The 16,755-nt window shown below is 41.3% G+C and overlaps 1 protein-coding gene across 1 annotated transcript in view; it reads right to left on the bottom strand.

Moving 5' to 3' along the window:
• Positions 1–16,755, bottom strand: part of LOC121527710 (sodium channel protein type 4 subunit alpha-like) — a 211,113-nt gene that overhangs the window by 35,196 nt on the left and 159,162 nt on the right. Inside the window, exon 22 of the mRNA XM_041814736.1 lies at positions 11,681–11,801. Coding sequence (XP_041670670.1) covers positions 11,681–11,801 — 121 coding nt within the window. The remainder of the gene's footprint in view (positions 1–11,680; positions 11,802–16,755) is intronic.

Below are 16,755 nucleotides of genomic sequence, written 5' to 3'. Positions count from 1 at the left end.
AGTGAGGTTTCAGTGCGAGAGGGAGAGAGAGAGGAGGGGTCTGGCAGGTTTGAGCAAGCGAGGAGGACGCAGAGGGCACTGTTTTGAATCATCAGTCACCCGTTTAAGTGACATGACCTAATGCGAAATTTCGCATAGATTTGAGCCTGTTCCGAAAAAATATATGACGGATGAAAATTTCGGCGTCAGTGTGCAAACTTGATTAAAACAACATGAGCTTGATTTTTTTTTTAACGTGTGAAAAACTCGGACCCAGCGTGTGCCACAGTTATAACTTTGGTTGCCTGTTGAAGGTCTAGAACCAAAATTTTGCAAATAAATGACTTTTCTGAGAGTCTGAAAGTGCTTGGGAGTTTCCTTTAATTCTTTAGCAGAATGTTCCTTTAAAAGTTGGGGTCAAGTACATTTTGGACCCTTCCTCTCAGCTGTAGTTAATTATATCCTCCTTTTAACCCGCTCTAAAGCACCATTGTCTGGTCTGACTGTATCACCGAACGGCCCGCTGACCTTCATTCATCGGAGGAGTTTCTTTTACGCCGCAGCTCCGACTCGTTAGCTCGCCTGGCTGAGGTTTTCCCGTCCGCCCGACCTTTCTTCCTGTGTGATGAATAATTAGCGACGGGGGATCGTCGCCATTCAGGCCGACACACACACTCTGTCTTAGTGACAGCCCGAGAGAGCAGCAGGGAGGCGCGCTGCTGTTTGTGCTTTGTAATCACAGCGTGAGGGAACACACACTCGCAAACACACACTCATAGAGACACAGAGAGTCACAATCCTTCATGGACAGAACAGCAGCTTTACGTGGAACAGAAACCACAGCAGATAAATCCGCAAACTTCACAAAATGTGACCATAAAGATAAAAAGCGCCTGCGTAAATAAAGAGCAAATACTGCTGATGAATCCTGGAATCTTCCTTTTCTCATATTTTATCTCATGCTGCTCCTGTTTTAACCCTTCTATAAACTAAAAAGTACCAGCTACAACATTTAAGTCTTACAGGTTTGACCAGCAGCTTTCTTTAAAACCACATATTCAAGATTTTAAGCCTCATAGAAATAAAGTTGTTTTTTTTTTTAACCCTGTAAAGTTGATGGCTTGTCCAGATTCCATGTCTGTCATCAGGTGGATCCATCTTGCAAAGCTGTAAGCCAACATGCTTGTGGCTGGCCAGACCAATCGGCATCATTTGAGGAGAAAGAGGCGGTAGCTACAGGTGTGGTTTAGTTGAAAAGACTGCAAGCCTGTAAACAATGGCTGCTAGGGAAGAGATTAACGTGGATTCAGTCCCACAACATTTTAAGGCCATCTTTTTGGATGGCCCTCAGCAAATTTTTGACCACTGCTTGCTTGATGTTTTTGTATTGCGAAATAAATCATTGCAGAATCTGGACTATAAGTTTCCTGGTATATAAGCCAGAGTTTGAAAAAAAAAAATCATAAAAGGGAAAAAGGTCTAGTCCATCCTCCTGCATGACGATCTAAACGTTGTCCTCCTCCTCTCACCTGTTGTCCTTACTAAGAAGTGTTCTCAGAGACAAATCAGTGCTCCACATGTTTTAGTTGCTTAACAGAGCACAGTTATGACCTAACGAGGGGAATAGCAGTTGAAAAGAGGCACCAACTTGTGCTGGTGTGATGTGTGCTGTTGTGTATTCAAGCAGTAAATTCCTGAGCAGTAAAGTTGAAGTAGCAGCTTGTAATACACGACAAATGAGGATGAATTTTCAGTCCCATTATGTCTCATAAAGTGTTGCAGCTACATAAACATTACAGCATTAATGATGTCATGTGTCCCAGAACTTTCTACTGATATATGTCACCCTGGTTTACGAGCCACAGACAACTTTTTAGATGGAAAAAAATGATATAATCAAAAACTAGAAAAACACTTGGAGAGCACAGACCTCCGCCATTAGCCCTTTCTCTAAATGGTGAAGAGTCTTTTAAAAAATTCCTGGATCTGTCCCCATGTGCCCCCCACCACGGCATTTGCCAATCACTCCCTCCTCGGTGGGTAGAAAACACGGTGAGGCAAAGCATTGGCTTCGCTACAGGTGGACTGTCATGGTGGAAGCATTACCTGCCGGTGCCAACAGATGCACTGACAGTCTCACCCATGGTCTCACTGGATGACTGGAAGTCATGGATGAGGGTGAATATTCCTCTATTCCTCCCAGCATTGTAAGTATTCTCGATACAATTCGCTGTCTTTCTCTCTGTTACGCTCTGACTCGTCTCCTCGACCGGGCGAACTCTATAAACTCCAAAACTTTGAACAGAAGCACACCCAGAATGCTGCTGGTAACAGCGCAGACCTCCGCCATTAGCCCTATCTCCCAATAGTACAGAGTCCTTAAAAAATTCCTGAATCAAGACGGGGATTCGGATCACTCCCAAAATCTAATCAGTTCTTCCTTATGCCATTTCTGACATTTCCTGAAAATTTCATCAAAATCTGTCCATAACTTTTTGAGTTATGTTGCTAAAAAAGGAACAAACCCACCCGATCACATAACCTCCTTGGTGGAGGTAATGAGGCTGCAAATGAGGCTCGTGACATCACATGCCCACATATTGGCCCCGCCCAATTAAATCAAGCCAGGAAAGAGGTGAAAATCTTTTTAACAGCCTAAATCCACAATTCAGTCACATGTACCGTAGATCTCATTGTTTTCACATGTGTACAACAACTATAATCCAACATACCTAGTGTGCTAAAACAAAAAATTTGTATTTCACTTTACAGGGTCTTTACCCACATGGAATTGCTGGATCCTACACTTCTAGTGTTGCTTAGACCTGCCCCACACTGCTTCAAACTGGCTAGAAATCTAAGTCTGGATTCAAGCGGTTGAGAGTCGAGGTGCATCACCATCATACTATTGTAGGCTAACTCTAACTGTAACCAAGACAATTTCCCATGTGCATTTATTTTGATTTTCCCCCTCACAGCCTCACACTTACACTCCAGCACAGTGCAAGAGTACATGAAGCACTTTCTTTCCCTTACTCAGCCTTAAACTGTCTTATTCTTACCCCGTGTTGTAAATAGTTTTGTATTTTATTCTACTAGGTGCTATCATCTAATGTGCTTTATAAATAATCATCACTTTACTGAAACTGATGCATTGGTGCATCCTTGTAAAACTCTGACTTGTGTTAAAAGGGATGCAGAAATATTCAGATGGACAAAAACGTCATGAGACAAAGCACCGAACTTTATTCCTCTATCCTGAAGAGAAAAGTGCAGAATGACATACTGTTCAAACAGAAATGAACAAAGGGGAGAATCTAGTATATTTATGTTATGTTATTTGTTAGGCTTTTGCTTTTCTTTTGAAAAAACAGCTGAAAGAAGACAGGAAATGCATTCAGAGAGAGTATGCACCAAACAATGCTGGAATTGGGATTTGCACGTGTGACCACTGCATCATTACTGTAGCCTCTGTTTAAGGGAACCTGCTCTACCAGCTGACCTAAACCACCGCCCAGAGGATTAAACATTTAAGGGATGCAAAGTGGAAGGCACGATGCATATCTGACACTTGCATGCTGTTAGGGCACACTGTATATGGCAGTATCAACGCAAAACTACAGCTTTATTTAACCACTCTAAACCCTGCAGATACCACTGTTTTAGCCCAACTTCCATACGGCCGTTCTGCATCTCTGGAAACACACTCACACAGCTGGTGTCTGCCTGCTGTTGTTAGTCAATTTTCTGGCCTACTTCTGCAGCAGCTGGGCGACTGGCAGGAACCTGGGCTCCCACACACACACATGATCGCACACAGTGACACCGAGCTGTGTCAGCATACTGGTGTTACTGGTCCAGAGAGAGGGGACTGTGAGCTGAGTCAGGAGGGAGGGAGGCAGCAGCGGCAGCAGCAGCAGCAGCATGCGGGACGTACAAATCTGTTCTTTGTCCCCAAAATGTGGTGATCACAGCAAGGTCAAAGCCGAAAAATCATTGACTCACATTTCCTGTCCTCTAAACTTAGATGTTCCTCCAGCTTTCATTTTATCCTCCACTTTTCATCCCTTCATTCACTTATACTTCCCTCTTATTCTCAACTATTCCACAGGCTCCTTTCATGTAAACTTACATGCTTCGATTTTAAGGCTTCTTTCTTAAAATGTGAATGACATTTTAAAAACAGTTTGAGCTTATTAAAACGCTAATCAAGTCTCCAGTGTGCTGTTAAGCAAAATTTAATGACATCTCTCAAGCACAAAAATGCATCAGTTCTTAAACGTGGAACATAAATTCAGAGCACATCAGCACTGTGCATCAAAAAAACCCCAAAATGCTGCACTGTTGACGAGGCCTTAACCATCTATCAATTACTGATCCACCGGGATGTGTGCATGCAAAATAGGCACATTGCAACATGTGTGATGTTAGTCATGTATGTCCACGGTTCCAAAAAAAAAAAAAAAAAAAAAAATGAGGCACTGTGTAAAATTAAAGGAAAACAGAATGTGATGATTTTCAAATCTCATATACCCATATTTTATTCACAATAGAACAAAAACAACATATCAGATGTTGAAACTGAGACATTTTACCATTTCATGAAAAATATTAGTTCCTTTTGTGTTACTGCAACAACACATCTCAAAAAAGTAGGGACAGGGAAACAAAAGGCCAGAAAAGTAAGTAAAAACAATTAAAAACCACTGGAGGAGCATTTAGCAGCTAATTAGGGTAATTGGAAACAGGTCAGTAACATGACTAAGTACAAAAGGAGTCTTTTAGAGAGTCTCCCAAAAGAAGAGACTGGCAGAGGTTCATCAATCTTAGAAAAATTGTGTCTAAAAATTGTGGAACAAGTTTCTGAAAAATGTGAAATTTAAAGGTTTTGAAAATGACACCATCTACAGTCCACAATATCATCAGAAGATTAAGAGAATCTGGATAAATCTCTGTGAGCAAGAGACAAGGCTGGAGGTCAATATAGGAGGCTGGTGATCTCTGGGCCCTCAGGGGCCACTACATTAAAAACAGGCATGATTCTGTACTGGAAATCACTGCATGGCCTCAGGAACACTTCCAGAAATCATTGTCTGTCAACACTCATTTAACATGGACTGAGGCTAAATGGAAAACTGTTCTGTGGTCAGATTAATCAAATTGTGAAAATCTTTTGGAAACCACAGATGCTGTGTCCTGTGGACTAAAGGGAAGAGGGACCATCCAGCTTGTTATCCTGGCTCAGTTCTAAAGCCTGTATCTCTGATGGTATGGGCTTGCATTAGAGCCTATGGTGTGGGACTCTTACACATCTGGAAAGGGACTATCATTGCTGAAAAGTACAGAGAGGTCCCATTCAGACAACTTCCATCAGGGAAGGTCTAGACTATTTCAGCAAGACAATGCTAAACCACAAACCACATCCATCACAACAGCATGGCTTCACAGTGGAAGAGTCCAGGTCCTGAACTGGCCAGACCTTTCATCAATAGAAAACATTTGGAGCATCAGAAAAGGCAAAATCCAGCACAGACGACCCAGCTAGAATTCTACTGGGAATGGGACAACATTCCTTTCCAGAAACTCCAGCAACTTGTCCCAGACAACTTCCCAGACATTAACAGACTATTGTTAAAAGAAGAGGGGATACAATAGTATCAATAGTAGACACAATAGTAAAAATGGTCTTGTCCTAACTTTTTTGACATGTGTCAATGCCATCAAAGTCAGTTGTAGAATGTCTCAGTTTCAGCATCTGATATGTTCTATTGTGAATAAAATATGTGTTTATGAGATTTGACAGATACTGACCTGTTTTTATTTACATTTTACAGTGTCTCAAGTTTTGTGGAATTAGAGTTTCTTGACTGATCAAGGATAAAAGTTCATCTGATATCACCATCAGCAGTCAGAGAGAGCAGAACAGGGAAGACAGAGTCTGTGTCTTCATGTAGAAGTGTTTATAATACACGAAAAGCCGCTGCCAGCACAGATACACCAGCATGACTCTGGAGGCAGACGCATGGATACATGAGGCAGATTTTAGGTGAGTGAATCCCTGCTATCAGCACCACGTGCTTGTTAATGCTGTGGCCACATATATGATCTGTCGATGGCATGGATGTTCTGCTGCATTTTAGGGGAGAGAATCATGCTCAGCCACAGCATAAAAACAATTATGCTGGGTGTGATAAAATATGCAGTGATTTTCCTTTCTTCTTGATTTGGTCCATCTTTGCCTCTCATTTCTTATCTCTATCATTGCTTCATTCCCATTTATTTTTATTTGTTTGACCTTGCAAATCTCTTCTTTTTCCTTCTTTCATTGCTTTCACGTTCTCTCTCGTCTTCTTTGCTCCTCCCCTCTTTGTACAGTTCCTTTTCTTTTGCTTCTTCTCCTGACATTGCCTGCTCCTCCTCATGTATCTCCCTTGCTAACACAGACATGCTGATGACTGAACCACCAAGCGGAGGACGAGTTTTGTTCATGTTTCATCCCTCGGCTGTCTCTGCTCCAGAAGTCGATGTGAGTCCAGCTGGTGACAAACGTCTGCCTGCTGTGAAGGACTCTGCTGAATCAGGGAGAAGCGGGCGGCGTGTTGGGACAGTTGCGATGGACGCATCAATCTTCTAAATGAATCAAAGTTAATTCAACATCTGCCGTTTGGCAGCCGTACTCTCACTGTGCACCTCTTACAGGAAACATGCCTGTCTCTGGAGGTGAACAGGAAAATAACCTGTTACTGTATGAAGGCAGGGTAGCTGTTCTCTGATTGATATTAACATTTATGTCTTTAATATATAAAATATTGGCACCTTTTCCCCGATAATTCTGACTTTAGTCAATATGTATTGTATGTATGTTTATAAACTGACATTTTTCCATTTATTTCTCTGCCCATTGATGATTTTGCGTTGTGTATTTTTTGTGCAAGTCTTGAACATCTTTAGAGTAAATTTCAACACAATTAATTTAAACACAATGCCATGCTCATCAATGTCACTTCTACCTCACTGGCCAATCAAAATCAAGAAGGGGTGGGACTTCTGATAGCAGCTTTATCAGCAGCAATGACATGTTGATTTTCCTGATCTTTCAAGGATAAAGTTTCAGGTCTGCAGCTGCTGAAAAGCTAAGACAGGATTTCTTTACATTGTTTTTATGTATTCCTGATGATAATATTAAAATGCAAAGAGCTATTTAAGTTATGGATATTACTGAGGAAAGGCCTAGTTAACTTTTGTAACATAGCGCTGAATCTCATTTTGTGCTGGCAGTCATTAAGCTTTCTGTCCAAACTCTCTATGACCTAAACCAGTACAACACACAAACCTCTAATTTAAATACTGCTGCCTCTGCAGCCTTTGCACACGCTGCCATAAACACAATTATTTAAAAAAAAGGCACACCAACCAGATATACAGTATGTCAGAATGCACATGCAATTTAGAACTCTGTATTCTCCAGGAACAATGCATTCCACATAAGCAAGTATATACACAGAAAGCTCCTGATGCAGCCAGAGTACATGACACAAGGCTTTCATGTAGTCGTGTAGCCTATTTTCCCATGTATTTATTTTGCATATTTAAGATCTATAGTGAGCCTTTTGTGATCAATAAACTCAGGAATGATTGCCCCATCCTCTTCCATCATGCACTGAGGTTGCATTTGTCATCTTTGCATCTCTGCACATTATCAGACAGAAAGGACAAGAGGAAGCTGAGCACTGTAACATCTCTCCTGTTAAAGGTGACATATTTTACCCTATTAAGACAAGTTTACATTGTTCCCAAAACATGCCTGTGAAGTTTGTTGCTGAAAAAACACTCCAGTATTGGATTTTTGCATGTCTAAAAACCCCTCTGTTTCAGCCCTTCTCAGAACGAGCCGTTTCTGTCTGTGGCTTTAAATGGTAATTAGCTGTCTGACTCCGCCCCTAACCACACCCCTCTCAGGAAATGAATGCAGCACTCGTGATGATGTTACAGACACTTTTTTTTCCCAAAGCTTGGACTGGGATCCGAACCATCAATCTCCCAGACCGTAGTCTGCAGGGTAACCAACTGAGCTATCCAGCATCTCAGCTGGTAGCTGAGAGGATCAGTAGAGGAGGGTGGAACTCTCCTCCAAGTGGGGGAGGGCCAATCAAACCTGGGGGTGCTTAGGTGCTTAGGCCCCTGGTGAGGTCACTAGATGTAAAATCTGAGAATGACTTGTTTCAGCACAAATTTTCTGAAAGGTGGAGAAAGAGAGGGGGAGAGGGAATGGATTTTTCTGGTACTTGACGGGATTGTTGACAGGCCAGGGACACATATTTGTGTTAGAAAAGCCTGAAGAAGTGATTTTTGTATAATATGTCCCCTTTAAAGGGATATTTCGGTACTTTAGCAGTTCCCTTGTATAAGCTACTTGTCACCAGTAGTGGCATTTACCTCCAGAGAATTTCAGTGTGCATTGCACCTTTAAAGGGGACATAATGTGAAAATGTGTGCTTAAACAAGCCATGCTCAGATTTTCCCCTCATGATGCCATGTGGGGATTAAGCATCACCCCCAGATTCAGTTGGTCCTCCCCACTTGGACGAAAGTTCTGCCCTCCTCTCCTGAGCTTCCTTTCAGTTACCAGCTGAGAGGAAGCTCAGGAGCGCCACATCCATCATTTCCTGAGAACACCCCCCCCCCCCCAAAAAAAAAATTTCTTCAATGTATGCAAGAAGTGCAATGTCCTACATGTAATATGAATCTCTTCAGTCATAGTTTAAACAGTTTTCTGCAGCTTTGCTGACAAAGTTTTTTTGTTCTCCATTGATTTTGGATTGTTGTGATGAACACCAAAAACAAGCGTGCAGATCAGCCCTGGAAGCCTGAGCCCTGAACACTGAATGACACCTTTAAAATGCAAAGTGTGATATGCATTACATACATGATGAATAATACTGACATATAGCAGGTACATGTAAAGAGAAGCTGCGGGAGGCAGAGCAGAAGTGCTGTGTGTTAAGAAAGCAGTGATGCACGTGTGGATTTGAATAGTTTAAAGGAAGTAAATTAAGCAAAGTCAAGTCATTTATTATTATTACTTTTATATTGTAATTATTATTATAAATCTAGAAAAAAACTAAAAGAGAAGTACTATATAGCTTATTGAAGCTTTTTAAAATCTATTGCTTGCCAACTCCCGTGTAGCCTCTACAATTTTACTTCAAAAAGGTGCAGAAAAAGTTGCAGACTGTATTACACTGTATTACATATGGAAGTCTGTGCAGACTGAAATATGGTCAATAATTTGATTTGTCGATTTGCAAAAGATTTAAAATCCAACATCCTTCACAATGATTAAAAAATTATCAGAGGCTCCTGCTAATATTGACTACATGCAAACAGGGCTCAGGATATTTTAACCTCATTGTAACATAACTTTCAGCCTCACCTTGTGAATATTGCATAAGTTCTCAGTGAAGCAAAGCAGAAACTTTTATATGCACAACAAAAACAAACTTTTGGGTGCATGAGGGTAAAAATCCAGGTGAAAATCTACATAAGGTCAGAGTTTATTTTAGTTCAAGTTGGTTTAAAATACATCTGTAGGAGTGCTCGTCCTCCTTGGAGTCTTGTGTCGTCACTGCAGCTGGGGATGCTTTTTCTGTGTTTGTTCTTCGGAGTGGGTTTTCCGGCTGGCTGGCCTAATTCTGTCCAAGCTTTTTTGGTTTTACCTCAGCTTACCTCTGAAAGTCAATTGAGCAATATCAATAAACAAATAAAAGTTAGAAGAACACCTCTATCTCACAGAACTTTGATGTGGAGTCAGCTATTATATAAAAACATACATCTGTCCCTTCACCATCTCTGTCCATGCCTCTTTGTCTCTGTACCACGGCCGTGCAGCGCTGAACTGAGACTTAAAAAAAAAAAAATCTCTGAGCTCCAGGAGGAAAAGTGGCTTAGTCAGGAAGGAAAGGAAGTGTTTGTGTTTCACCTGGGTTAGTCAGAACAAGATCATAAATCTCATTATGAAAGTATTGGGCCAAGAGGGGGATGGGATCGGCTTATGAAATCATCATGTGACTTAACCTGTTCTCTGAGTGTACGGCTACTGTAAGGCTACAGGAAATGTGAGTTTAACTGACACAAAAATTATAACTAATGCTGATTAGACCGTCATGGAAGTCTGGTCAAGACTTCCTCTAGATCACCCTGACACCACACTGAAAACTCTGACTGTGTTTGGGTGCAATTGCTCCCTTCTCCACTATCCTCTGCTGATCTGCTTTTACATCAGTAACATCACTCAGTGCCTGTGTATGTATGCATGATACAGGAGGTGGCAGTATGCTCATAGTTGGTTTGCAATTCTGCCAGGAAGAAGAATGAAGAAGGGGGCAGCCATGGTAGCCTCTTGAGGCAACAATTGTTGATGCTCATTTAAGTCTAATGGAACCATCCTGCTCCCATGGACGTTATTATTTTTGAGAAACCAACATGACCCTCTATCTACTTTCACATCTACTGTGCACCTCAGAGGCTGAAATGGGCCCATGGTGTGCAGAAACAGCAGTTTTTGAAGGGACGGGGCCCCACAGGGGGCACAGCCCACATATTGGGAAACACTGGCTTAGCCTATAAAGTTAAACAAGAACAAACAAAGCTTGACTAAAGGTTGTCTCCCAATGGTTAAACAATGCATTTAAGGAGAAGAAAGAGGGCAGCAATAGGCAGAGTTCATCACCAAGCCACTTCCAAAATGACTAGAAGAAGATGCTTTCGACTTACCTGTTCAGGTGCATCAGGCTCACTAGAGCCTCACAAGCTCAGGATGGTCAAGGACTCTCCTGTCTCACCCTGCATGAACTCAGAAACTGTCCGGCAAAGTTTTTGACCATTTTATCTGAGTAAACTTCAAACAAGCTGAGCTGAAACTGCTGAACAGTTCCCAAATGTACACCACTATGTCATCAGCATAGAGAATGATAAAAATGCTTTCTTTTTGCGACATAAAACCCGTCACAGCTTATATCACCTCTCCTGGGGTTTCATCATCTGTTGGTAAGCATATATTGCTCCAGTGTTCCCCCAGCCCTTCCTCTGTTACAGTATGTCTCTGTTTGTGGTCATGCTAGCTGTGCAAATCTGAGTCCAAGACAAATCTCTGTGCACGGGGAGGAAAAGGCTGAGTCAGGAAGGAAACAAGGTGTTTGTGTTTCACCCGGGTTAGTCAGAACAAGATCATAAATCTCATAATGAAAGTATTAGGGCAAAGAAGGAGGTGGAATCAGTGCATGTTTAGCATGTGAAAGTGTATGGTTGCAGTAACAAAGGACAGATATAATGACGTCTTTTGTCAAAGTATGAAATGCCAAAGGGGGTCATGAAAAAGTGTTGGTATTTGATGACTGTGAATGTGATTTTATTGGACATTTTTTGGATATAACTTCATAGAGGGCATAACTTTTTGTTGGTGTTTTGTAGGTGATTGCATGTAGCGAGATGCAATGTAACAGCAGTTATACTTTAAGCATCAGGGGGTCAGAGAAGTTATGGCTTGAAAATAAAGCCTCAGATTCCATCTTTGCAGAGTTGAAAGATCTAAAATGTAAATTTCAAAGTGAGAAGGGTGTCAGAAGATGCCTCTTCCTACACGACAGATAATAACAAAGTTAACACTCTTGCAGGACATGAGTGTGTAAGTTTGTTTTCCTACCATCAGGGAAGCAGTTGTCTGGGTCCATTGCCTCTTCAGCCATCTCTGAGTACTCATCCTCTTCCTCTCCTGGCTTCCTCAGGTCCACCGTGCTGCCCTCTGATAGGCTGATATCATCTTTCTGCTGGACAAAACACAAGGAAACAACCAATCAGAGCCATGCCACCTTTATGAAAAGTATCTAGGTTATCTAAACAAGCAGTTAGGTAAACTCTTCCAAAGGCTTTGGGGCTTTTAGAGAGAAGTAGTTTAGGTTACTCAAACAGAAAAACAACTAAACACGAACCCCTGAAAAGTATAAATGCTCATACCCCTATATCACTGGATGCCAGTGAGTCATTTTGTACATGCACTCCTGCATACTTTTTAATGTATAACAACATTTGACTCTGTTCTTCAAAAAATTAAAGGACACCTGCAGGCTACTCCAGGTAGGCAACTCAAGCATGCACGTTCCACACCTGACATGCATCACAAGAAAATCACCCGAACAACATCCTCCCAATACGGTGCTCTATTACAGCTGGAGGATTAGCAAATCCTAAAATGTTTGCCATCTCTGAAAGATAATTCTATTTGTTTATCAAACTAATTATGGCCTCCTTTACTTGCATTGACACCTCCTTGGACTTCCTTCCAAGAGCTTCAACAAATCCCCTCTAGACATCTGATCTGCTTCATTTGTCTTGAAGTAAAGAAGGAACATGCCACATCAGGAATCTCTTTTGAACCTCTTATAATGGAGGCACTCTGAATTAAATGGCTGTCATACCTAGATGGTTAACACCATATTTTCATGAAACCCCTTAAATTAAAGTCTGCACTTAAGTCACATCTTAATTGTTTGATTTCAAATCCATTATAGTGGGATGTACTATAGAAACAAAATGCTAAAAACCATGTCATCCAAATACCTGTGGACCTAACTGCACTTCTACACCTAAAGGAGGCAGAGACTTGCCTTTAGGCATTTTTGAAGCTCAGTAATATCAACATGTGATCTCTAGGTTTGTTCCTTTAAATATACGCTACACTGATTGTAGCATTGCATTGTCCAAAATGTCTCAGTATGCTGCAGAATTAAGAATGGCCTTCACTGGAGATAAGGGGTCTAGCCCAAACCCTGAAACAGCCTCATACCATTATTCCACTGCTCCACAGTCCAGTGTTGGTGTGCTTTACACCACTCCATCTGACACTTGGTGTAAGACTTGGTGATGTGAGGCTTGCATACAGTCGCTCAGCCATGGAAACCCATTCATAAAGCTCCTGTTGCACAGCTTTTGTGCTAATAATAATCCAAGTGGGTGTTCAGAACTCTTCAGCTATGAAATCAGCAGAAAGCAGGGGACTTTTAACACCGTGAGCCTTAGCAGTCATTGATCTCGCTCTTTGATTTTACGTGATCTTCTGCTTCTTGGCTGAGTTGCTGTTGTTCCTAAATGCTTCCACTTTCTAAGATTATGACTTACAGCTGACTGTGCAATATCCAGCAGGGATGAAATTTCACCTAACATTTTATTGCAAAGCTGGCATCCACTGAGCTCTTCAGAACGACCCATTAAGGATCACAGATGTTTGCAAATTGAGACTGCACGGCTAGGTTACACCTATGGCACGACACCTGATTGCAAAAACTAACAAGTGTGGCTAAATATTTTTGTCCATATAGTGTATATATCACAAATCCAAAAGAAGTAATAAAAGTAATAGTGATTAATAAGGATTTAAAAGGGAAAACCCATACATCAATGACCCATTCTGCCATGAATGTTTATAATAATGATTGGACATTAACAGAGTGGATACAGAAGTTATAAAACATCCTTACGTAAGCTGTAGTATTAGTCTGAGCTCACGTGCAGCTCCAGGTACGCTGTGAGTAAAGTATAGTGTGTTTGTGTGATCATCAGCATCATTTTGATGCAGTCAGGGCTGAATGAGTCAGATTTGATGTTACATAAGCAGCAGGAATCCTGGCTGAGAAAACACTCAGGCTTCACCTTCAAACCTCCCTCCCACTGCCAGGAAAAGTGCCGTCTGTTCACTTTGACTCGCAGATCTGGACAAAACTACTCGTCAGGAAATCCCCCCCCATCCCTGCAGACTTCAAACGCCACTGTTTGCTAAACATCATGGGAGTTTAACTTTACAAAGGGACAAGGGAGCTGGAGGGATGGGGGGGAGGTTTTCTGCTGAGGGATGAGGAGGAAATTTGGCAAGTTTTGTTAAATGTCTCGACAAAGGCACAGCAGGAGAGAGAGAGAGAGAGAGAGAGAGAGAGAGGACAGGTGAACTAACTATCTGAGTCAACAGCTAACTCATGAATACATTCAGAGTCTGGGAACAGAGAGCGGCCGCCGTGACCAATGCCAGCCTTGGACACACAAACTCACAAAGGTGAAGCCAAACGGACAAGAATACACACCTAATCTGTGACACACTTACACCTGAAAATGGATCCACACATAATCTGGATAAAGACGCACACCCACAGCAGACTTGGGCTATAACCTCCTGACAGCCGACGCCCATAATGAGGAGGTTAAATGTATTTCTGTTGGTATTGTTGAGCTAGAGAGCAGCTGAAGGCAGTCAGACATGTTTGCATCCATAAATCACATGTAATCTGATTACTTTAAGAATACTGAAAGAATGTAATGACAGGACTTATCACATTTTGGGTTCAGGTGTGGGGACCTTTCATTGGATGTAAACTGTCAACTTGTCTTGTCTGAAATGGGCTCTAGACAAAGGTTTTAAACCATAAATACCATTTTCTGGACTATAAAGTTCTTAAAAGACTAGTAAGCACAGCTGTAAATGGCACAGAACTGTAATTACTTCTTGCCCCTCCATCTTGAGTTCCTTTGTGGTCAAAATCTTAGTTTTTTTTTTTCTGTAATGTCACCTTCTTTGCAAACTACGTTGGAAATGCTCCAGCTTCTTTGTTTTTTTTAAGATCGATTAAAACATTACCGCACAAACAGCCGCCCGCTCAACGCTCCTCTGTGGGTGTTTTTTATAGATACTTAATCCATTATTTAAGAGAGAAGCGCTCACTCACTCACACTCTTAATGTAGCTGTAAATTCCTTCAGTCCACTCTGTTCTTGGCCCTTTGTTCCTTCTCTCTTTAAACAGCCTCGGTGAACAGCTGAAGTTTGTCTGAGGTGGCTCCGTCTGCAGCTGCCTCAGTGACAGCACACATTTAATTTACCCAGAGCTAACGTGCTAACGTTGTTCGTCTTCACTAGGCAGGAAGACTGGCATGCAGGCCACTAATGAGGATGAACACGGCACGCTTTGTCTCAACAGTCAGACGTTTTTGTGCAAACAAAAGCAGAATTAAGTCATATTTTATCTACGTGGAGGAAAAAGAAGATAGAGAAAAGTAAGGATGAGATGGAAAAATCGACTGATGGATGCAGTCATCTTGACATGAATAAAAAAAATAAAACACAAGTTAAAAAAATACCTGCAAACCTCTGCAAGAAAAAACTATTTTAAGAGTAACTAACAAATGCCTATCGGACGTCCTAGACAGAGCTTGGAGGAGGGAGGGATAAGACGCACCCACTCACTTTTTATCAAATAGATGTTGCAACTTGTTTGCTGCTCAGCCCACAGTTGCAGTGATATGTATACTGCATTTTTGCTTTAATGTTTCATGTTTCTCATGAGTTCACAAGTTTAGAAAACAGGCTACCCTTTATAATACAGTACCAGTGTTAATTTTGGCAGCTATTTTTAATTTTAATCTTAGTTTTAGTCTTTAAATGAAATCTTTTTTAGTTTTAGTCACATTTTAGTCATTTCTATCCTTGTTAGTTTTAGTCTGGTTTTAGTCGACGAAAACTCAGAACATTTTAGTCTAGTTTTAGCCCATAAAAAGTCCTCAAATTTCAGTCTTTAATCCAAGCATTTATTTTCTTGCCTGAATCTGGTACCAAATCATGGTAGTGTGTTCTCTGCACCCTGGTAAACCTGGGGTCCCTGCTTTCTACAGCTGAGAGGCAGAATAGCTACAGCTACATTGTTATTTGACGGAGTGGAGAATTATCACAGATTTTGAACGTCCAACAAAAACTGCATTACATTTTAGTCTAGTTATAGTCATCTTGATGAAAACTAAACTTATTTTTTGTCAGTTTTAGTCATCAAAGATCTACTTTTGTTAGTCTTAAGGCCTTTGCACACTGGATTTGATTATTTCGTCCAAATTTTTTGGATGTAAAAAAGAAAATCGAGCTCATGTTGTTCTAATCAAGGTTGCACACTGATGCCGAAATTTTCTTCCGTCATTTTTTTCCGGAACAGGTTCGATTTTATGTGAAATTTCGCATCAGTCCAAGTCATTTCAATGGGTGAGTGATGATTCACAACAGTGACCGCTACTTCCTCCTCGCTTGCTCAAACCTGTCGGATCCCTCCCCTCTTTTTCTCTCCCTCTCTCGCCCTGAAACCTTACTTTAAACACCAAAGTTTGCTCATTTAATATGTGGATATAAACCATGGAAATATAACAGATAGGTGGGTGCTTGATGATTCAGATTGGCGCCTGTTGCTTTATTCTCTCTTGCTCGCTCACATCCGTCCAACTCCTCCCTCTCTCCCACTCCCAAAACCAAACTTAAAACACTGTAGTTTGCAGGTGTGTAATGTGGATATCAGCTATGGAAATATAACAGATAAAGGCGTAAGTTGTAAGCTACTCAGAGGTCATAACAGAGACAGAATTAAAAAGTTGCTCTCAATCTCTCCAACGTGGACCAGTGCTACGACGCATGAATGGGTGCTGAATGAAGCTCTCTGTCCGGATGGATCCAGGGGGATTTTAAAGAAGTGACGGAGAGACAGTTTCGCAGTGCAAAACTATTTGCCACCTTCTACGAATTTTCGCAGTGAAGGCAATAAAAACGCATCGGACCCAATGAGCAAGGTCCAAGTGCGTGACGTTTTTGTGGATTACGTGGATGTATTGTGTCGAATCGTGTTGCAACGTGACATGTATCAAATCATATCGTAACGTATCGTGTCATATTGTATCATATTGTATAAGATCACATGTTATGG

Source organism: Cheilinus undulatus, linkage group 19 (genome assembly GCF_018320785.1).
Source record: "Cheilinus undulatus linkage group 19, ASM1832078v1, whole genome shotgun sequence".
Lineage (NCBI taxonomy): Eukaryota > Metazoa > Chordata > Actinopteri > Labriformes > Labridae > Cheilinus > Cheilinus undulatus.
The sequence above is the reverse complement of the archived record's forward strand: the minus strand, read 5'-3'. Positions and strand labels throughout refer to the sequence as shown.